We start from the raw sequence: 22,825 nt of genomic DNA on the forward strand, positions 1-22,825 counted from the left end.
CTGAGGTCCCGGGTGCCAATGGTGATGCGACTGGCTCCTCCTGCTGCCGCCGCCCCCGCCACTTCCCGGGTTCCGGGGAAGATGCGCGCAGGCAAGCCCATGACCAGCCCGGGGCGGTCAGTGACCAGGACTCAGAGGCAGCGCGGTTATCGTGACGTCAGCCAATTGCTTTCGCCCCTTGTGGAGACCCAGGCTCAGCCCCCACCGGGACCCTGACATGGAGGGAAGCCTTTGGCCAATGGAGTATCTTCCAGCTGGCCACTCGTGATCCATCTGCCTCCGCCGATTCCTCAAAAGCCCACCTGCCCGCTGACCGATTTTCTGAGTGGCCAATTTACTCGAACGTCAACTCATCAAGGATCATTTCCATCCATTGGACATGCTCAGGACAACCTCTGAAACAAGTTTCCAGCAAATCTCAGATTTGGCCAACTGGTGGTCGTGGCACATGGGCTCTGGGAACCTGGCCGTTGGCAGGCCGGCAGGGGAGCGAATCCGGGCCCCTGGTCAGGGGGGTGCTACTGGTTTCTTTGACCCGAACTCCCGCAGAGGCTGCCCTCTCTCCGCCCCAACCCCTCCCAATTCCACACCAAGCCGGCCTGGATGGGGGTGGGGGTGGGGCTCCACACACACACACACACACACACACACACACACACACAAAACAAGAAAACATTTTAATTGTAAAACTAACTCAAGGGAGGGGAGGGTGGGGCGGCTCCAAGGGGACAGGAACCTGATTCTTCAAGTGGTGGTTCTGTCCCTGACGCTGCCCCGCAGGACAGGGGCCATCCGTCCCCAAGTCGGGACAGGGGCTAGAGTGTTATAAAATGACAATATAAATAGACTTCTAGAAAAGAGGAGGCTGTCCAGGCGCAGTAGTCGTCTTCTGCAGAGGCTGGGGACGGGCAGGAAGCCCTGACCCCCGTCTCCCCATCCAGCCACAGAAAGGGGGTGCAGGACTTGGGGAAAAGGCCACTCTTCAGACATTCACGACCGCCCCCACAATGGCTCAGGCGGGGACAGGGGGCTGCGCTGTATGCTAGGTAAGGTCTCAGCGATACCCACTCGCAGGCTGGAGGACAGAGCGGATGGACCTTCCGCACATGCACACGCGCACACACATGCACACCCGTGAGCACACGCGCGCAGACAGACACACACCTTTCGTAGTGTTCTCTCCACCCACAGCAGCCCCCACTGCAGATGACTTCCAGTGATGGGGGGCTGCCCCTCCTTCCTGGAGACAGGAAGACACAGGGAGGGCCTGTCCCCGAGGGTGGGGGTCCTGGGATCCTCACGTGCTCCCACGAGTCCCTGTGTTTTTTCAAAAGTCACAGAATCAAAACTGGAGTTCAGTAGTAGGGTCCTGCACACCCCCCCACCCCCAGCAAGAAGGGCGGTGCCACATGGAGTGTCTCCCAGGCTGAGGAGTGGGGGCCGGCCCCCTACTGGCCTGCGGCAGGGCAGGGGTGACCCCAGGGGCTCTTTGGTTCAGGGACAGGGCACTGGGCCTCATCTGGTGCGGTTCTGACGCATGAGGGGCACGATGCTGGCGGGCGGGCCCGCTTTGGCCAGGAACGGGTGCTTCAGCAGTTCAGCCGCCGTGGCCCGCTGTGCCGGGTCGCGCACCAGCAGGCGGTCCAGGAAGCCCTTCAGGGACGGGGACACCTGTCGAGAAGAGAGGGAGACAGTCAGGGGATCTGAGTGCCAGCTCCACCGCTCACTTGCCATTGGGCCTCCGTGCTCCTCTGTCAAATGGGATGACAATACCCACTGCCCAGGGAGGGGGCCAGGAGGTCCCATGTGTACTAGGGTCGGGCCCCGGGGGGAGCAACAAATCCAGCCAGGGGCTCGTTTCTTTTGCATTTTCAAGGTCTGTAAGGAGGTGACCGCAGCTGGGCCCTGGGGGTACCTCTCCCTTACCAGGAAGGCTCCTCTCCTGCACCTGGCTATGCTGTGTGTGTTCAGCCAGGCCAGGCTAAGCACAACCACTGAGGGACGGTCGGTGAGGGCTCAGGGGACCCGCGGGGGTAGGGGGTGGGGAGCTCAGCACAGAGCGTCCTCTCCCCCACACCACCTGCCTGCCGGGCGGGGCCCACCTTGTGCAGGTTTTTCAGTCGAGGCGGCAGGTTGTCCCGAATCATCTTCATGGCTTTGAGGGGTGGCTCGTTGAAGTAGGGGGGCTCCCCATCCACCATCTCGATCACCATCACCCCCAGAGACCAGATGTCCACCTGTAGTGGGGAAGGACGGTAGGGCTGAGCTGTGCAGGGACTGGCTGGTGCTGGGGGGAGCCGCGGAGGTGGGGAGGGGCCCCGCTTCTGCCTTTGCCTCTTTGTGACTGGGGTCCTTGGGCCCTGAACACCCGCTCTGGCACCCACCTTGCCAGACCCACACACTCTTCCCGCAGGGAGCCCTCGAAGGGTTCTGCGCACGCAGCACCCCTCACTTTCTGCTAACCACGCCCAGGTCTCCTCAGGGGAGCAACCCTCCCTCCCTCCCTCCCTCTGCAGAGCATCCTGGGGTCCCGGACCAGGGGGCCTAATCGGCACAGGTGGGACATAGTAATTGGTTCAGGAATAGGCACGTGACCCAGGCGGAGCCAATCAGAGTCAATTCTAAGATTAATATCCAGGAAAACGGTGCTGCTCGTGGGGTGGGGACGTGGCCATGTACTGAGGGGCTGGGCCAGCTCTGCTCCAACAAGGGCGGTGCCCGCCTGACTGAGGACTACGCCGAAGCAGTCGGGGCTGGGGACGGACAGAGCGCATGGATGGCTGGGCCTGAAGCCGGTCACCATGCCCAACTTCACAGTTCTTGGGACCCAGACCCAGCTAACCGTTTGAGCTGGTTTTGTCACTCACAGCCCTGGGCGTGGCTCCGAACTAGCACCCAATCAGGGACGAATGCGCAGAGCACACGCGTGCCTACTGTCCTCTCCCACAAGCCCATCCCTGGTGACCCACTTCCCAGACTGAGCCCCACCCCGCCCCCAGCACTCCAGCTGTTTCGGACTGTCACGCTGTAAGCCAGGGCCGACAGCCGGACAACTGGGCCACCTCCGGGTTACCTCTGGCCCATAGGGGAGGCGAGAGATGAGCTCTGGGGCCATCCAGTAGGGCGTGCCGACCAGTGACTTCCTCCGCGGTACCTCCTTGCTCACCTGGGCACAGAACCCAAAGTCCGACAGCTTCACCTGCAACAGGGCACAGGCAGCGGGGGTCAGAGGTGCTGGAGGTGGGAGTGAGCGGTGTCCACCTGCAGCCTGGAGGTTAGAGCCAGACCACTGAGTGGCTCCACCATCTGCCAGCAGGGGGCCCTCAGGTGTGTCACCTCCCCAGGATCACACCTTCTGCCTCCCTGACAGGGTCTGCCCTGGGACTCCTGCAGGAAGTGGCCCAAGCCTTACAGGTAACAGATGCTTCGTGGGGGCGGAGATCACGGCTGGCTCCAGAGGCCCATGCCCTGGGCCCCGGTGTCCCTGGAGGGAGCACATCTTTAGGTGAGAGGGGCACAGCCCTGCCCACGAGGGCAGGAGGGGTGTGGCCCACGCGGCAACAACCGCGTTCCCAGAACCACGGATTTTCACCTGTTTTGGAGCCACGAGCCCCCTTCAGATTCTTGAGGGTATGTGTGGATCTTCTCACCCCCAGGAAATATACGCACACGGCGTGCACACAATTTCAGGCTCCCAGATGTCCCCCAAACACGTCTGCAGACGGCTTTAGGGGTTGGTGGATTTCAACTGAGACTCCCAGTGAAACAGGGCCTGCTCCCACCCCTACCTCTACTGGAATGGCTTAACCTTCCTGGGGGAGGACAGGCGAATCACCAACAAGATTATGGTGAAAGTCAAGGACCCCCTCCCGCTGAAAATCACATCTACTCTTAAAAATATAAATGCAGGTTCTGGGCCCTGGGAGGCTCATCCGTGGACCTCAAATTTGGAGCGTAGGTCCAGAAGATGGGAGGCGGGATGGCGGTCGATGGCCCACCTCTGGGTGCTCGGCTAGGAACAGTTTCTTGGTGGAGGAGGAAGCGTATGGCCGAGAGCAGTGGCCGGCCACTCAGACGCCCTCTCCCCTCTCTGGGCCCAATGCGAGACCACAGTTCCAGCATCCTGCGCTGAAGGCAGACTCCGCCAGCCCAGGTCCCCGGTGGATGCGTGAGCAGAGCCCCCCACCGTCCCGGACCCGACTCCGGACTGTTGCAAGAGGCGCAAACTTACTGCTCCTTGAGCCACCGAACCCGGGATCAGAGATACCCTCAGAGCAGAGGAGAGCTGGGGAGAGGTGGGGGGAACTGGGGAGAGGCGGGGGAAGACCGAGCCACCCTGCTCCTCACCCTGCCGTCGTGGGTCAGCAGGATGGAGTCACTCTTGATGTCGCGGTGGATGACGCCCTGCGCGTGGAGCACAGACAAGGCCTGCAGCACGGCCAGGCACACGGCGGCGATCTGCTCCTCATTCATCCTGCGCGGGATGGGGGTCAGCGACTGGGGCAGACAGGGCCCCGGCCAGGGGTCCGAGGGGGACGCGGCCCTCCCGGCCCCGAGACGCGGCCCCGCCCCAAGGGGTCCGAGGGGACTTCATCCTGTCGTGGGACAGGTCTGAGGGGACGCAGCTCCCGCTGGAGAGCCTGGGGAGGCAGCAGGCTGGGTGCCCGCCGGGGTCCAGCTGCCTGGCGGTACCTGGTGTGAGTGACGATGTCGGTGAGGGCGCCGCCCTCCAGGAACTCCATCACCACCCAGAGCTCATCCCCGACCAGGTAGCTGTTGTACATCTCCACCACGTTCTCGTGCTGGTAGTCCCGCATGATCACCACCTGGGCACCGGGCTGGGTCAGCGGGGTGGGGAGGGCCACCCTCCCGCCTCCTCTCCCGCCCCGGGCTTGGGCCCCGCCATGCTGCAGGCCCAGTCCCACCTGTCACTCCTGCTCACCAGGGTCATCCTGGACCGCCTGCCCCAGTGCCAAAGCCAACAGACCCCAACGGCAGCTTGAGGCCTGATGCCTGCGTGGTGGGGGGGCGCCCCCCGACACCCCAGTTTCGGACCCTGCTCTCCGACCAGTCCTGAGCTGGTCTCTGAGTGGCCCTGATGACCAGGCTGGTGTTGGGAGAGGGAATCGGGAAGAGAACATCTACGCACAGGGATGAGACCTCAGCACAAGCAGGTTATCAGCCAAGGTCAGAATAAAAGGCTGGGGGGGATGGACTTCAGGGGCAGAGGGCCTAACGAGGCAAAGCCGGGGCTTGGGGGTGGGAACACGCCGCTTGCAGGGGTCCCGCTGAATAGCTCCCGGTGCAGCTGGAGCCCTGTAATGTTGGGGGGGCCGGGGGAAGGGTTATGGGGACAGCTGAGGAGTACTGAGACGGGGAGGCAAAAGCCACAGTTTAGACCACCTCCAGGCCTGCCGTCCTGGGACTCCTGCGTCAGAGTCCGGGGCCTGCTTCCTCTGGGGAAGGAGCCGGGAGTCTGCCTTTGTAACAAGCTCCCTGGCAGACGCCACAAGAGCCAAAGCCAGAGGCTGGACAGAACCAAGGGCCTAGATGGGGGCTGGACCTCAAATGCTCGGCCAAGAGGCCAGGCCTTCATCCTGAGGACACTGAGGGGTGGGGCGCGGGCATGGGATAGTCTCACATGTCACATGTCAAAAAGAGCCCTTTAGCGGCTGTGTGGGGAATGCCCAGGGGGCGCCCAAGAGGGGAAGGCCGGGCAGGGCCGAGCGGGAGAGGCTGGGGCTACGCAGGGGCTGATGGGCTGGGAGACAGGGAGGGGCCAGAGCTCTGGGCTGGGGTCAGGGAGGGTGGGGCCTCTCTGAGACAGGGGCCCCGGAAGGGGCAGGGCTGGGACTCTGGGGCCAGTCTGGGAGGGTGTGAGGGGCCTGGGGCTCAGAGAAGGCCAGTAACGGGACAGAGATGCAGCGCGGGGTACGGGGGCGCAGAGGTGACAGCCCGGGGAGGTGTGAGGAGTAAGGAGAGGAGGTAGGCCCAGAACCCAGCCCCAGGGAACCCCAGCCCTGAACGGCCTTCTCCCATCCCCACCCTTACAGGGGCTGGCCCAGAACGGGCCTCGAAACCCACTGGTGGAGGACTCCAAGAGGAGGGTGACGGCGGGGACAGGAGGGGACAGGAGGGGGCCCGAGGCCCACCTCATTGAAGAGCAGCTCGCGCCTCTGCTGCTTGCGCAGATCCATCTTCTTGACGGCCACCAGCCTGCCCGAGCTGCGCACGGTGGCGATGCACACGATGCCCGTGGAGCCCTCGCCGATCTTGATGAAGTTGTCCAGGTAGGAGCGAGGGTCGCCGGGGTCCACCACCAGCTGCAGGGCGGCCCGGAACTGCTCGTGGGATACTCGCTGGGGTTCCCGCTGTGGCGAGCGGGGCCCGGGGGGCCCAGGGGCGGGGGGGACGGCGGGGGTGGTGACGGGGCGGGCCGGGGGGGCCAGCTGAGGCTCGGAGGCATGGGGGCCCAGCACTCCTGGGCTGGGGGGTCCACGGGCTCGGGTGGGAGGCCGGGAGGAGGAGGACTGGGGGACAGCCCGGCCCCCTGCCGACGGCCCATTGGGGGCCAGGTTGTGAGGCTCCCCCTGCAACAGAAAAGAGAGGCAGCTGTCAGTGGAGGGGACAGGGGCCAGCTCTGCTCCCTGAGCAGGACAGGGGCCCTGGCTGCGGGACAGACACACGGCGGTCAGGATGGAGATGGACAGCGGGCTGGGCACAGGTTGGGGTTGGTGGGTGGGGAACAGGGGAAGCTTTGGAAAAAGGGACGGCGGGAGGTCCTGGGGCAGGGGGATTGGTTACCTGGGCACCCCGGGACGGGTGGTCCGTATCGGCCCTCGGGTACGTGTTAAAGGGCCGACCAGCTGCCACTTTTGCCCCACTGGCCAGACCGGCAGGTTGGGGGGTGCCGACGTCAGGCCCAGAGAGGGGGCGTTTATCCCGGGAGGACTCCTGGGGTCCCCCCGAGCCCTCCCTGGAAGACTTGGGCCTCTTCTCTGGCCCCGCCCGCCGCCTGTCGCCACTGCCGCCACCCGCCTCGCTGCGACCGGCGCCCCGGCCTTGGCCGCCCGCTTTCTCTGGGGCCCCTCTGGCCGTGCTGGCCGGCTCTGCGGGCGTCCCGTTTTCCTGGCGGGCTCGGGCGGGTGGCGGCGGGCTGTCTCTCCGGAGGGAGTTGGAGCGTGTCACCGACATGTTCTCAAACTCGTCGAGCAGCAGCGTGAGGGCCCCATCCTTGGCGCCTTTGCTGCCCCGCACGATGGTCTGGGGTCCGGGGCAATGGCGGGATGGGGGCCGGGCAAGGAAGAGGAGGACACAGGACGTGGATCCGACACACAAGGACAGCACGACACAACACACACAAAGACAAGACAGAGACGGAATGAAGAAATGCCATGGGGTGATGATGGGGCCGGGCAGTTGGGGGAGGCACCGGCGGGGGAGGGGGGGGGGAGGCTGCAGCCCCTCCCACACCACTGAGTTGTCTGTCCGTCTGTCTGTCTGTCTACCGCCGGAGGAGAGCTGGAGGATTAACCCCCCACAGGGCAGGCTGTGGCCCCTGGGCTGGCTGGGCCCCCTGAGAAGCACTCCCTGTCTTCTGCTCTCCAGGCTGGGAGCGAGCCGGAGGGGAAGGAGTGCAGAGCCCACGCCACCCCATAATCAGCCCCAGAGAGCCGGAAATTACAGGATGCTAGCTAGGGCCAGGGCACGGCTCGGACCTCCTCCTCCCCTGCAGCCCGCGAGGGCCGTCGGCCCCAAAACCACACTCTTGGGTTCCCTGGAAGCCGAGGGTGGAGGACACGGAGAGTCGGGAAGGACCGGGCCCAAAGCGCAGGGCAAGAGAGCCCCAGGAGCAGCGGGCGCAGATGCAAATTCCCATGAGGGCCCGGTGGACCCAGAGTGTGTCCTGAATCCACCCAAGCCTCACCTGCCAAGTCCACCCCGATCTGGGCCATGGCCACCTCTTCCCTCGAGTACTGAGTCAATGCCTCCAGGACTCCCCCAGCCCCCACTCAGCTCCAGACACATAGGCCTCCTCAAACATACCAGGCACGCTCCCACCTCAGGACCTTTGCACTGACTGTCCGCTCTTCCTAGAACATCTTTCCCCCCAAGTATGCCCACAGCTCCTTCCCTTCCCTCTTTCAGGCTTGCTCGGCGTCTCAGAGGGAAGCTTTTGCTGACCACCCGCAGTCGAAAATGCCCACCCCTGACTCTCCCTGTTCCCCGTTCCCTGCCTTCTTTTTTCTCCGGAGTACTCAAAAGCAGCAGACACGAAGCACTCACAAGCTGACCATCGCCTGCACTCCCAGTGCAACGTTCATGAAGGCAGCTCCTGTCTTTTCCTGTTTTTGTGCTCTTGCACATCTCAGCGCCCGGAACAGTGTCTGGGAGGTATGCAGACAGTGCTCGGTAAACACTGGCTGAACCGGTGAGTGAGTGAGGGGGGCTGGGAGGAGGCCGCGGGGAGCAGAGAAGCACCCCCATCCCTCTGCTATCAGTCACTGCTATGCGGGGACGCGGGCCCAGGGCGGCCAGGCAGCCTCAGGCCGGAGCTGCCTCTGCTGTGCAGAAAACACCGATGACACAAAAGCCACCTACAGGCCGCAGCGCCCCTGCCCCTGCCTCTCCTGGGCCTGGCTACCAGCGCAGAAGCCCGGCCCTGCCCAGGAGCCCAGTGAAGAAGGAAGATATCCGCTCAGACTCTGGTACTGGGATAAGAGGCTAAGTCCCTGGGGGTTGGGGGAGGGCCCGGGAGGACTGGAGAGATTCCCAGCCGAGGGCAGCGAACACCAGCCCACGTGGCACCTTTGCATGAATTACGACCAGGCACCTCATCCTCCTGGCAGGGCTCACGGCCGACAGGCTAAGCAGGGGCTAGACTGTAGGGGCTCCCCCGGGGAGGCCACAGCCAGTGCTCCAGGGGCCACGGGACCAGCCAGGGGTAGAACTGAGGGGGGCTGCGTGGGGCCCAGGAGAGCCAGAAAGAAAGATCCGGAGGTGAAGCCTCGGCTGCTTTAAGCCGTGGCAAAGACTTCAAAATATCCAAAAGGCCTGCGTGGGATGCGCTCACACCTCGGTGGGCCACCGGATGGAGATTCCGGTCATCCTGGTGAGCGTCCGCCCTTGTGTCCCCACCCGCCACGCCACGCGGATCACTAAGGGCGCCCTCCCGCCAGGCAGGGGCCGGGCACCAGGAGAGGATGAGTCAGCTGCAGGCCTGTCCCCAGGCGCTGGGCCCGCGGACGGGCACACCCATCTCCGCCCCTAGAACGACCCTGGCTGCGTGCCCCTGGCCCCCGGCCCTTCCTGGTTTCCACTGCCCTTGGGGTGAAGTCCACGCTCTGAAGCCAGCTTCCCGGGCCGGGCAGGCTCACGCCCTGCCACCACCGGGCCAGCCTCACCGCGGGCCACGCCTGGGCGCCTGGACCACGCAGACAGGAAAGGGCTTAAGAGCGCAGGCCTTGGAAAAAGACCTCCGTTCAAATCTCAACTCCACCCTTTTGCCCAAGGTGGCAGGAAACCAAAGCCCCAAACTGAAAGACCCCCAAGGCTTCACTTGGACCATTTCCTCCACTAAAAGCAGAGCCTCCTCTCCATTCGGCACAATGACTCCTCTGCATCCCTCAGGGCTCAGCTCAGGTGTCCTCCAGAAGCTGGCCGGGACTGTGGGGCTGGGTCAGCAGCTCCTCTGAGCCTAGCCCTGACCATGGGGGAGGGGGGGGGGGGATCTGTCCCTCGCCCCAGGACAAGTTTCTGGTACTGGGGACAGGGGCATGGAGCCGAGGGAGAGGAGCAGGAATCGGAGGCTGGTGTGGGCGGCTGCTGCAGGGGTCAAGGTAGCGGTTAGTGTTGAGAGGCAAGGGGAGGGATCAGCGGGTGGAGGAGTGAAAGGTCGGCATGGGGGGACGAGGATTGGGGCGGACGGTTGGGGCGTGTCGATCAAGCATGGGGTTAAGGGCCGGGGGCGCCGTGGGGGGCCGGTGTGGGGCAGGAGGGGTGGAGGTGGGCGCTGGCCTACCTTGGGAGCCCCGGGCTGGATGGAGGTGATGCAGGCGGGGTCCACGAGGGGCTTGGGCCGGCGGGCCGACTCCTCGATCAGGCTCTGCCACTGGCGGGGCAGCCCCGTGAACTTCTGCTCATGCTGGTCAAAGCCCGTGTGCACGCGGTGCTCGAAGTTGGATGGCGCGGAGATCTCTACCCGCTTCTTCTTCTTCCCAAACATGGCGCTGAGGCTCTCGGCACCACGAGGGTGCAGACGCGGGCTCCTATCAGCAGGCCTGCGGGAGGGGGCCACTCACCAGAACCCGCCCAGTCCTCTCTGCTCCTCCGGCCCTGCCCTGGTCCTGTCCGTCCTCGTCTCCTCCCTGGTCTCCCGTCTCCCACATGCAGCCCGAGGGACCCTGTGGACACCCGCCCCTGCTCAGAGCCCTCAGCCGAGTCCTCCCAGTGGCCCACCCCACACAACCTGCCCTTGTCACCTCCCCTTTGTTTAGGCTCACACTGATTTTCAAACCTCAGCGCCTTTGCACTGGCTGTTCCCTCCCCCTGGACACTATTCCCCAGTATCCACACATGGCTCCCTCCTTCCCCTCCTTCAAGTCTCAGAGTTGGTGAATCTTCAAGTAAAAGACCACCCCACTAGCCTTCCATGATATCACTTCATAACACATTTGACGTCTGGAAATTCCACTGTTCTTGTGTTTACTAGCTCAGTGTCTATACCCGTCAGCACTGGAATATCAGCACCACAGGCCCGGTCTCACCTGCCCAGTGTCTCTGTGTCCCACCCCATTCCCAGAACCATGCCAGGCACACAGAGTGTGCTCAGTACCGATTCCTAAAGGCCTGGCCTCAGCCACCTCTGCTTTCCCAGCCCGGAATCTGGGCTAACCCCACACACTTTTGGCTACCTATCCAATCACGGTCCCTGTCCTATGCACGACCCCTAGGAGTCTCACCGCAACACTCCCACTTTCTAGATGAAGAGACCGAGACTCACAGAAGTGAGTTCACACAATGGGGAAAGTTCTGTGCAGCAGACACGAGCAGACAAAACCACGCCCGCCTTTAGGGGCCGTGGTCTCCAGGAGAATACTTAGCACAGTACCAGGCAAGGCATAAATGCTCAACGAAAGCCAGTTTTACAACCAAAGGGGCTGTAGGGGAGAGGCGCAGATCGCAGTGTCCCACAGGGAGACCAGGACGATGAGGGCAAGGGGAGTCAAATGGCCAGAGCACAAATCTCTCTCTGCCACTTACTATGCGTGACCTTGGGCAAGTGACTTGACCTCTCTGTGCCTCGGATCAACCCGCATAGGGCTGCTGTGAGGATTAACTGAGTTAACAGGAGCGGAGCCGGGCGTGGAGCAAGGGCCCTGTCCACGTGTGTGACTCTCATGAGTAGGAGCATTCCTTGCAGTGTCTGAGGGAGGAAGGGCCCCGGGTCCTGCTCCCCTGTCCCACACATGGGCCCCAGAGTCCCACAGACCTGGTTTGATGCTGGCTGTGCTAGAAGTGCCCTCGGGCAGGTGACGTCTCCTCTTGGGGCCTCGAGTTACTCATCTGTAAAATGGGAAGAAAACATTCATTCATTCATTCATTCATTCATTCATTCATTCATTCACCAATAACCCACTCCTCTGTGCCCAGTCACGTACTGGTTGATGCTGGGACACAGTGGAGACTAAGCTGGCCCTCTGACAGCCCAGAGCGGTGAGGGCTGGGGTCAGGGAGTACCAGACTGGCGTGAAGGATGGTAGGTGGGGGTCAGGGGAGGCTTCCCAGAAGACAGGCTGTGTGAACGAAGGCCCAGAGGATGAAGGGAAACGCACTGGGCGGGGATCTCCATCTGGTTCATGCTGGCCCGCCAGAGCCTGGCACAGTGCCTGACACAGGGTCGGCCCCAAGCTTAGTAAGTCTTGTGACCTAATGAGGACACTCTCAAGCGTGCCTGGGATGCGGCCCTTCAGCGCCCGGTTCTCCTCCCTCCCTGTTCCTCTCCTGTGGGAGCAGCTCTGTGAGGTTAGAACAGGCTGCCACCCCTAGCCCAGAGGTAGGACCATCAGTGGGTAGCCATCTGGGAGAACCGGTCTGGTGGCAGGAGCCCAGTGGGAGGGGGTGGGGACCCAGCAGACAACCTGTCTCAACTGGTCGGGGCCTCCTGGGCAGCAGGTGGCCACAGCCAGATCTGGCCAGGGCTCCCCGAGCAGGTCCAACTTCCCAGCTTGCTCTGGGGCCCCTGGCTGCCAGGAAGTGGGGTGTGAAAGCCCTGGCCAGGGCGGGTGCCCCTTTGCCTCTGCCTCTTTCCCTTCTCTGACCCCAACCAAGCCGGGAGCCCCTTCGATGTCTCTCCCCTGTTCCAGCCCACTGACCCCTGCCCATCCTTCCCGGGAGACTTCCATCCCTGTCTGGGCTCTCCAGCCTGTCTGCCCTCGGCTGTCCCCCCCTTCCTAGTACCCGTCCTCGCCTTGTCCCCATGGCCGGACCTTCCCCCATCCTCCCTGCTGTCACCCCGGAGCCTCGCCTCCACCTCCTCACTGTGTTCCCAGAGGTGCCCCCACCCGGCCCCAGGCCCAGCCTCACCCTCACCTTGGCCTCTCTCACGCAGCCCTACCCATCCTCCACCCAGCAGCCCACAGCCCGAGGCACCAAGTCACTCCAGGGGCATAAGATTAGCCACGTGACCCCTCACTAAATCCGGGAGAGGGAGGGGCGGACCCTGAGGTGGGAGGAGCTCAGCACTGAGACGGGGGCGCGCCTGCAAAGTGGGACAGCCAACTCAGAACCCTCCCCCAGAAGCCCCAAGCCACCCTTGCACTTTGCAGCCCGCCTGTTTATCCTGCCCTCCGCTCGCGTGACCCCTGCAGGGGAAGGGGATGGAAGGACACACCTCCGGATATTTGCCAGGGGGCCACCCCTTCCCTCTGGGCACCTCATGGAGGGCGGGACAAACAGAGGAACTGGCCGTGTTTATAATGATCAGGTCCCGGCTCCACCCTGGGACAGCTCCCAGCTCCGGCGGCTCCCTTGCCCGGCTCCCCGCCCCCACCGAGTCCCCAGGCCCCTGAGCAGCCTGGCTGCTGTGCCCTGTGCCGCCTTATCTCCTGCCCCTGCCAACCAACCCACCTCGGGGGCTCACTGTGTGGCTGGGGGGCCGGCCGCTCGGCCACTCTGTGCCTCGGTTTCCCCCTCTGTTAAAGACAATAATGCCAGTGCCTGCTTCCTGGAGTTCCTACAGGAGTCACGAGTGAGAACACGAGGCCCTGACCGCCTGGCCCGAAAGCAGCTGTGGGCAGCACTGACCTGAGCACCCACTGTGTGCCGGCCCCTCCTCTAAGCACCCTGCCCAGAGTCCCTCATGTAATCTGCACACGTGACCCACGAGGAAGCAGCCACTACGCGTTACAGACAAGGTAAAACGAGGCACGGGGAGGGCACGGTCCACTTGCCCAGGTCACACAGCTTGGCAGCAGAGTGGGGGACACGAGGCTCCAGGCCTGTTAACCCGAAGCCCGTGCCCGGCCAGTTCTCGGAAATAAAGGCGGCTGCCCCCTCGGAGGTCCGTGCGTGCCAGGCTCTGCTGGGCGCCCCCTGCCCCCAGTCCCATTCCGCCCTCACAACCGACTGGCCCCAATTCACACATGGGGAGCCTGAGGCCCGGAGAGAGGAAGTCCCTTGTCCAGGGCATCCGGGATTTGAACTCGGGCAGGCGGGCACCAAAGTCCAGGCTCTTCCCTGCCTGGCCTGCCCGGAGGGCCACAGGGACGCCCTTGTTTCCGTCATCATCGGCATCACCAGGGTGCCTTTCTCCCTCCCACTCAAGCCTCCAGTCCACGCCCACACCCTGCCCTTCAGGTCCTGCCCTGACCCTTCCTGGGGCTGAGGGCCCCCTACCCCCTGTCTGACCCGTCCCAGGCCCCCAAGGGTAGAGTGGGGTTCCTGCCCCTGCCTCCCATCCTTATCTGCCTTTACCGCAGCCTTCGGCAGGACAATCTGAAGCAGAAAAGATGTCCACAAACCAGTCCCTGCCACCAAATGTGCCACACTGAGGCTCAGCTCTGGGGCTTCCATCCCTACCACCACCACGAGGGCCCCCGTGACCCCGTGCAGATGCGGACACGGAGCTCACGGACCCCCTATGACCTCGGTGGGGCAGCTATTCTCATTCCCACTTCGCAGATGTGGAAACTGAGGATCACAAGGGTGAAATCTCTTGCTCGGGTTACCAGGCAGAGCTGGGCCTAGAAGACGGGATCCACTACAGGGTCGACCTCCTTAAGCCTTCTGCTGGCCCCCAAGCCTCCTCCGTGTGGCCCCATGGCCTGTACGATCGGCCTGTCACCTCTGCCCCCTCGTTCACTCTGCCCCAGCCACATGGGCCTCCTTGCTGTTCTTCAAACCCTAGACGTGTCCCCACCTCAGGGCCTTTGCACTGGCTGTCACCTCACCTGCTGGAACTTCATTCTCCCTGATCTGCACATGGCTCCCTCCCTCCTCCCCGCTACCCGAGTCTGTGCTCAAACATCCCTGCTCCCGTCCCGGCTCCCTCTATGCCTTTTTCTTTGCACCTGTCTTCTGTCTTGCTCCCCAGTGTACCCCGTCTACAACACGGCCCCAGCCCACACTAGGCGCTCAAGGAACCTGTGGTGAATGAACCGATTCATCTGTACCCACTACGCTACAGCCCTGCTTGGACACCTCTGACTCTGCCCGGGCGGTCCCTGGGGCACTCTGGTGGAGATGTGCCCGGGACCCAGGGGCGGCGGGTGAAGCAGCAACGTCAGACAGAGGGAATAGAGGAGGACAGCGTGCAGATGCCTCTGAAGTCTAGGGTCTGATCCCAAGAACGCAGGCCCATTTTGCATTCTACTCTCGTACGGTCATTGCAATTAAAGAAAGTCTTTTGAATTATTCAGCATGTGGGACAGGCGGTTTCCAACCTGTCCCAGCAAAAGCTTCATTTTCTAGTCACCCCTGCATTCACTGGTTCTATATTCTGAGCTTTCAGGAGAAAATGATACCCACCCTCCCACCCACCCAAACTCTCCCCACCAAGGAAATCGGCCCCAGGGGGAGAGCAAGATCCACTTGTGGGACGAAGCTGTGTCTGGGGAGTGTGTGTGTGCGCGCGCGCATGCGTGAAACTCCTTGCCTCCTGTCCCCTTCCCTCCCCCCAGGCTCGGAATAAAGCTGCAGTTCTGGGAGCTGACCTAGCTGGACCCCAGGGGCCCAGGGAAAGAACAGGGGATGTGACAGGATCACAGTCTCGCTTTCACATCCACCCAAACGAACCCCTCGATCAGGAAGAGGACCACGGAGGAGGGCTCACTGGCCCCGGCCTGCACTCAGGGCTTTCACCCGTGGCTCCCACTCACCCTTCTGTCAAGACCTTCACCCACTAGCTTTGGGAAGTCCCTCCTCACCTCAGTTTACCCCATCTCCCCTGGCTGTGTTCTGACAACGGAAGGAGAGTCCGGCCTCCTTTCCCGGCCTCCAGCAGAAGCCTCACTGCCTCCCTTAATCCTCCACCCTTCCCACCTCCATACCTGTGCTCAGCTCTTGGGTGCCCACCTGTACGGCGCCCTGCCCTCCCTCGTCCAAATCTCTCTCCCAGTCTCCCACCCCGAGCTGAGCTCCTCCAAGGAATCCTCAGGGACCTTGACCCCAGACCCTGCCATGAGCTCTGGGCCTGACAATACCTACTCTACCCACAAAGGACCCCATCACGCTCCTGCATCCACCCACCGTCGATAGCTACTGAGTGCTGATCTCTGCCAGGCTAGGGCCGGGGCTCCTAGCGGTGGTCAGGACGGCCAGAAGCCTCCCTGCCCGTGCAGAGCTCACGGTCTACGGGAAAGGAGACTGTCGATAAATGAGCTGAATCAGAAACACATCTAGTAAGTGAGATGGTAAGCGCTGAGGACATACACAAAGGAAGGGTCAGGACAGTGTTGAGGGTCAGGAGAGGTTGGAATTTTCAATGAAGTGATGGGGGGCGTGGCTGGGAAGGGGACACTTGAGCAGCGACCTGACAGGGGAGCGGAGAGGGAATCATTGGGATACCCGGAGGAAGAGCACTGGGCAGGGCAGCACAGAGGGAAGAGTCAGGACAAATGTCCCCAGGTGTGGTCAGAGCAGAGGAGGCCGAGTGGCGGGGCAGGCGGTGGGGGCAGATCGTGTAGGGACTTGGGGGCCACGGGGATCACTCTGTCCTTTCCCTGGAGTGAGGCAGAGCCACACAAGGGCTCTGAGCAGGGAAGGGACGTGGCCTGACTCGCGTCCGCGGGCTCCCCATGGCCAAGTGTGGGGCACAGACTGGGAGCGGGGAGCCCGGGGAGGTGCAGGACGTGACGGTCCAGCGGAAGACAGGGGTGGGCAGGCCCACGTGGGGGCTCAGGAGGGAGAAGCGGGCAGGCTCCAGGCGTGTGGTAATGGTCGCGATGACGGGACTTGCTGAGGACCGACACCACTTTCCGCACTGGCTGCAGCAAGCGCGCCACGGGGGTGGAGGCTTGGTCCAGTCTTGCCCATCACCGCACCCCCGGTGCCTGGCACATTCCGCCTACCCTCTCCCGGCCCTTCACATCACCCAACAGGTTACACACTCATGAGTGTGCCTATTGTCTCCCACTAAGTCAGTGGCTCGGCACAGGCGGGACCCACGTTTCAGTTGATTACGGCTCGGTCCCAGCACCTAGCGCGGGCTGTTCCTTCTTGGTGGCCAAGAGGATGGAGGGGACGGGCGCGTGCTTTGGTGCCGACTCTGGCCCAGGCCCGCACCAGGCGTGTGGCACCAGGTGTGCAGACAGGCCACAGTGAGCCCTCCGCACGGTTCCTCTTCCTCTCTCCTTCCCAAACCAAAACGCTGAGGTCCAGAGAGGGGAAGTCACGGCCCAGGGCTGCCCAGCACCAGGTCACAAAAGTGCCCACTCTGACCCACAGAGAAGGTCACCACCCCCTCTGCCTCCTGCTTCCCTGTGGCCCAGGCTCCAGCCAAGGCCTTTGCTCCAGACAAAGGACCCCAGAGGTTTATGGGACAAGAACGGCAGCAGAGCCAACTCTATGCCGATAACCAGAACCAAGATCAGAAAGGCTGCCTTGGTTAGGAGGGAACCAGAAGCAACGGTAAATCAATGGCTCTCCCCAGGCCTCCCCCTTGGATAAAACTCCCCACTGGGACTTACCAAGCCCCAGACCAGTTGGGCTGTTTCAACCTCAGGACCTCATCCCTCCCACTCTCTTCACTACAACTGCGCTCGCCTCCTGCATTTTTGTCTCAGACACCTCAAGCTTGTTCCAGCCTCAGGGCCTTTGCACCTATGCTTCCCTCTGCCCGGAGCTGCATGGCTCACCCTCTCCTGACATTTGGGTCTCCGTGCAAATAAAACCTCATTAGAAAGGTCTTTCTTGACCCCTGACAAAGTTTGCACCCCTGCTTTATCCTCCTCTGTGGCATTTATTAGCACCTGACCTCGTGTACATTGCGGACTGTTGGTCCCCTCCTCCTCCTCTCCCCCCAGTAGAGGCTCCCTCTCCCTGAGAGCAGGGGTCTCTGTCTCATTCTTGCTGTAGGCTTGGCATCCAGAGCAGTAGGCACTCATCAAGTATTTGTGGAGCAAAGGAGGGATGCCATTGCCCAAGTGATGCGTCCAGACCCTGAGGGGGGGCAGGCGAGGCTGGTGGAGGTGGAGAGTGGACATCGGTCCCCGATCCCTGCCTCACACCACCTGCAAGTCCGATTGAGGCTCCAGCAGGAGTTGGTCTGGGCTTTGGAGACCAAATCCGGCTATTTGTGAAGAAGCTGGTGCGTGTTCCAAACACCACAAGGGGCGCCCACTGCGCTCCTATCCCCGGGCCCTGCCCACCCCAGGGAGGCCCACCCCAGCCACGCTGTGCTGCCGAGGCTCCAAACGTGAAGAAGTGACAGCCTATTTTGGCGACAGGCAAGAGGCAGGTCATACAGTGACAGATGCCGCAGGAAACCCATTGGTCTCCATAACGGGTGAAATCCCATAAGATGACACAGATCCAGGGATCCCCCTGGCCTGGGGAAGTCTGGGGAGCGAGGAGCAGCCCTGCCCCCTCCCAACCCGGCCTTTGTGCAGACAGTGCCAGGCAAGGACTCGGGAGGCGGTGGGTGGTCAGGAGTGGGCCACCCAAGCTCTGCCACTGGCTCCACCACTCCCAAGCTGTGCACCCCTGTGCAAGTGATTCAACCTCTCTGGGTCTCATCCGCAAACCAGGGATGACGACAGTCCCTGTCTCCTGGGACTGTTTGGATGACAGAATAAGGCGACGCGTGAAAAGCATTTAGAACAGGACCTGCCACCAAGCGGGTCCTCGCTACGGGTGAACCTGCTGCTAGGAACAAATAAATGAAAGAGGAGGCCGGGCACAGCCGTCTCCTGGCCAGCACAGGGGTGCCAGCCTGTCTCTGTTGCCTTGCTTTCTCCAGGGCCCGGATGGGGCGCAGAACGGGCTGCACTGTCCGACGACGGGTCTGCCGCTCCCGCTGCACCAGGAGCCCTCCGAGAGGGCAGGGCCTGGGGCCATCTCAGCCCCTCTGGGTCCCCAGCCCTGCCCAACACAGGGTGGCGCACAGCTCAGAGCGGGGCTGAATGAAGACACAGTATTTCCTGTGCCCAACCGGGCCGGGCAGGTGCCCAGAGCCCCAAGGAGGCCAGGCGGCTCCTCCGGCAGCCCCAGGCCCAGTGCCCCGCACCCCCCACCAGGCACAACAGGACACAGACACAAAGGGCACCCCCAGAGGTGCCCAGGGTGGGGACAGAGGCCACAACAAGCCTGAAAGTGTGGATGAGCCCCCAGGGACCAGGAAAATCCGATTCGACTTCATTCATTCTTCCCCTGAGGGAGGGCAGGAAGGAGGGAGGGGGTCACAGGCAGGAAAGAGCGTTTGGAGCCCCCCCCCACCCCCCCCGCCAAACAACTCCCCGCTACACACACACACACACACACACACACACACACACACACACACATACAGGAGCCCTAGACACTGAAGTACATGAAGCTGCCCCACCGCATCTTGGTGACAGCAGCCGTACAGGAGCCTCGGAGCAGGAAAGGACATCCCACCCTGAGCCTTAGCTTCCGCCTCCGGAATATAGGCCCCAGCAGCTCGTGGCCAAGCTCCGAGTGGGAGAAGCGGCCGTGAAGAAGGGCCTGGCCCGGAGGAACCAGAATGGAAGGGCCAGGATAATCGGCAGCCCCGCAGCTGCCTCTCCACACAGAGTACAGAGACCACCCCCCACTCCCCGCCGAGACGCACAGACTCCCGAAAGAGACCCACAACACATGCCAACGAGATACACCATACAGACCAGCCGCCCACCTTAAAACACAGGCACCCGCGCGCATATACACAATCCCAGATGGTCCGCAACTGTCGGATTTACCTAGAAAGGACCCAGACACATACTCAGGAACACTCCCCGAGACAGAGTTAGACCCCGAGACCCACACAACCCTAGCTCCACACACAGAAGGTAACGAGACCCCACACCAGACCCAGGCACACCCATGGCCAACCCCAGGGTCATCCGGGGTGACCCAGCGGGGCACAGCTCCTCAGGACCACCCCCACAAAAGCAGGCCCTGGGAATGTGCCCCCACAGAGGTGCTCAGGGGCCTGCGCCGAGGCACGCAGGAAGCCCCAGGAGACAGACACCTGCCTCTGAGCACGTGGAAACACGGCCACCTCGCCCCTGGCCCCAAGATCGGTGTGAGTCCTTGAGCACGTGTTACCCTGGCCCAGGTGGCTCTGGTCGCCAGGCGGTAGGACTGCCCTCCCACGCCCCATGTGGTCCTCCCCTTTCCTCCCCTGCTGCCCGAGGCCAGAGTCGGCTCACCTCCACCATCCCTTGTCCCGGGCCACCCTCACTGGGGCAGGCCAGCAGACAGGCTTCCGGCCGGCAGAGCAGCGAACGGGGATCAAGGGGTTCCCCGGCCCACGACGCAGGCGCCCACCAAAGAGAGCTGGCTGGCTCTGCACCCCAGCCTCTCTGGCAGCGGGTGGTGCCGAGGCCCGCCCTGGCAGGAGCCGAGCTTGGCAGTGGCTCCGGTCCATGGAGGGGGGAGGGAGGAGGGAGGAGGGAGGAACAGAGGGAAGGAGGGGCCGAGCCTGGAAAGCCGGGCCACGTGGCCACAACTGCCCCGGCGGAGGGAGGACCTGGGCAGGGACACAGCAACAGGGGACCCAAGCCCCAGCCCTTTGCTTCAACGGGGTAGTTCCCCACTGGCACCCCACACCCCCGTGCCAGGCTTGGTGCCAGGGGCCAGGGAAGCAGTGGGGCTTCCCACACAGTGGGGCTTCCCCACACAGCATGGGGCTGAGTCCCGGAGAGTGGCTGGCCAGGCAGCCAGGTTTGAGATGACAGCCCCGGCTGGGGGAGGGGGGCGCTGGTCAGGGTGGGGGGCCCCTCCGAAGCGGAGGGGCGGCTGGAGATCCAGAGCTTGCTGTCTCTGCCCCCACCAGCCACCTCGTGATTCCAGCAAGAGCTCCGAGAGGGTCCGCGAAGGGGGCCTCTCCTGCTGTACCCCACTCTCTCATTAGATGCAGGGAAGGTCACGGCGGACCCCTGACATGGCCATCTCTAGGCTCAAAAGTGGGACTGGTGGGCCTGAATGGTGGACGTGTGGAGGGAGAAAGGCGGGGAGGGCTGGGGCCTCGTCACACCCCACTGGCTCCCATCTTCGACGATGCAACTAACCTTCTGAAAGTGAGGGGCCCGACTCTCCAAGAACTGACTCTGGGCTGGGCCTGCTCTCGGCACCTACAACACACTCACCACTGCCCTAAAAGGGAGAGGTACTTTACCAGGGTCCTTTTACAATGGAGGAAACTGAGGCCCAGAGAGGTTGAAACACTTGCCCCAGGCACCCAGCAGGGAGATCGGGCACCAGGCTTCCCGGACAGGCCTCGGTGCCCTTCACCAGCTGTCCTGAGCATGAGGCTGGCTTGCCCTGAACCCCCATTCCACACAGAAGAGAGATGTTTAGAGAGGGGAAACCTAGAAGGTGTGTGCACACCCCGCCCCACCTCTGCCTCCCTCTTCCCTCCCCTTCCAGATCTTACTTCCTCTACAAAGCCTTCGCTGGCCCAGGTCAGAGCGCACTGTGTAAAATGTGTTTTGTGTGTCTGTCTGTCTTCTCCCTGACAGGGGACTCGGGGGGCAAGACGGTGGGGCTGCCTGCTGTGTCCCTATCCACATTTCCGGCCCTGCCTCAGACACCTTCTTCTCCAGGAAGCCCTCCTTGACACCGGGCTGGTGTCAAGCCTCCTCCAGACTCCATCCTGGTGCTGACTCCTCCAGGCCACGCTGTCTCTGCCATGTCGGTCCCCCTCATTCGTTCACACATTTCCGGAGCTCCCGGCACCTGCCAGGCCGGCCTGTTGGAGGCCCTGGCAATTCAGCAGGGAACAAACTAGACAAAACTCCCTGCTCCAGGGACTGACGTCGAGTGGGACTGCTTCCCCACGGGGGCGGGGTCCCGTGAGCAGCGGAGACCAGGTTCTCAGGTTCTCACAGGTGGCCTAGGACGGGTGCCCAGTCGATGGTAAGCCCGTGAGAACAGCGAGCAAGTGGCCCAGGCGGGCAGGTGGACAGAGAAGCCTGTGTCCTTCCCACTCTCCTGCTCTGGCACCTCTACAGAGACGACTCCCGGCGGCCAACTCGCCGAGGACTTTATCACTGGGACCAGGAGGACCGCACCGGCTCCAAGGTCCTGGAAACCCCACCTTCCCTCCTCCCGTCTACCACCCACCCACCAAGCCAGGGACTCCCAGTCAGGCCCAGGCTGGGTCCGGCATGGGGGGGCCACAGCAGGGCAGGTCTAGGAGACCCCAGAAGTCCTAGATCCCAGGCCACGCCCTCGTATATGGGGTGGGGCACCTGTCAGGCAGCCGCCCAGAGAGGAGCCAAGTGGGTGGGCCCCCAGACCTTCCCAGACCGGACGGGCAGGTTTGGGCTCCGGCTGGCTGGCTGGCTGGCTGGCTGGATTGGGCAGTTCTGGCCAGCCAAGGGAAACTAGGTCCCAAGGGGAGGGATGGGGGGAGAGGGAGGGAGCACGCTTTCCCCAGAAGCCACACTGGAAACAAGGGGTCTTCCTGGGAACAGGCTTCAGGGGCAAGGAGAGGTGGCTCCAGGATCATCTCACAGCGGAACAGATTGTTATACGGCTCTGTGTACATAACCCCCAAGTACAGACTAAACCAATAAACCCGTGCAAAATTCATCACACTCCGTCACATCTGGGCTTCATCCATCCCCTTTCTTCCCTTTCCTTCTCTCTGGCTCTACAGGACACAGGCCCAGGGTTCAAAAGCCAGTGGCACCAAAGGGTAAACAGTGACAGGACTGCGCCCTCCCGGGCGGCCCCAGCTCAGCCCCAGAGGCAACCTCTACGCAGTTTCTTTTCTTTTCCTGAGAGCCTACACAAGCGCGCGCGTGTGCCCGCGTGTGCGCACACGTGCTCGCACACCGTTTGAGAAAACAAAAACAAAACAGAAATGGCCGCACACCACGCGTACTCTTCCGACCTTGCTTTTCTCAAAAACGTGCCTTGGGTCCTCCGCACTCCGGGCACAGGGGAGGAGCTCAGCAGCACCCAGCGGAGGTGAAGACACACCCTGGGGACCTAGCACGTGCTCTCCCGGGCACATTCCGTCGACACCTAGAAAGCGCTCTCCCAGGCACGTACTGAGCTCTCCCGGCCAGCGGACTGCTGGCCTCAGGGACGCGCACGGGTAAGTTCCCGCAGCACAGTCGGAATCAGCTAGAGAGACTGGGAGCGACGCACACGC

The 22,825-nt window shown here is 62.8% G+C and overlaps 1 protein-coding gene and 1 long non-coding RNA gene across 12 annotated transcripts in view; one reads left to right on the forward strand and one right to left on the reverse strand.

The window, feature by feature from the left end:
- Positions 1-658: 658 nt before the first annotated feature.
- The window catches only part of PAK4 (p21 (RAC1) activated kinase 4), a 45,042-nt gene continuing 22,875 nt past the window's right edge, over positions 659-22,825 (reverse strand). For 3 of the 9 annotated variants that reach the window (XM_040445909.1, XM_040445911.1, XM_040445914.1), the window contains 9 exons: positions 11,492-11,565; positions 10,022-10,280; positions 6,805-7,263; positions 6,153-6,590; positions 4,693-4,826; positions 4,348-4,474; positions 3,074-3,199; positions 2,103-2,237; positions 659-1,671 (listed from right to left, as the gene is read on the reverse strand). In XM_040445909.1, the coding sequence (XP_040301843.1) occupies positions 1,516-1,671; positions 2,103-2,237; positions 3,074-3,199; positions 4,348-4,474; positions 4,693-4,826; positions 6,153-6,590; positions 6,805-7,263; positions 10,022-10,225 (1,779 nt within the window). In that variant the 5' untranslated portion in view covers positions 10,226-10,280; positions 11,492-11,565 and the 3' untranslated portion in view covers positions 659-1,515. The other 6 variants (XM_040445913.1, XM_040445910.1, XM_040445912.1 and 3 more) reach the window with 6 other exon arrangements.
- Positions 8,915-14,920, forward strand: LOC121011479 (uncharacterized). 3 transcript variants are annotated; one of them, XR_005781631.1, is made up of 3 exons: positions 8,915-9,112; positions 13,232-13,415; positions 13,980-14,920. It is a non-coding gene; the product is annotated as an uncharacterized LOC121011479 (long non-coding RNA). The 3 variants fall into 3 exon arrangements; XR_005781632.1 differs by lacking the exon at positions 8,915-9,112 and adding an exon at positions 11,667-12,055; XR_005781630.1 differs by lacking the exon at positions 8,915-9,112 and having other exon boundaries at positions 12,773-13,415.

This window comes from Herpailurus yagouaroundi, unplaced genomic scaffold (assembly GCF_014898765.1).
Source record: "Herpailurus yagouaroundi ecotype Mexico unplaced genomic scaffold, PumYag 194, whole genome shotgun sequence".
Taxonomy (NCBI): Eukaryota; Metazoa; Chordata; class Mammalia; order Carnivora; family Felidae; genus Herpailurus; species Herpailurus yagouaroundi.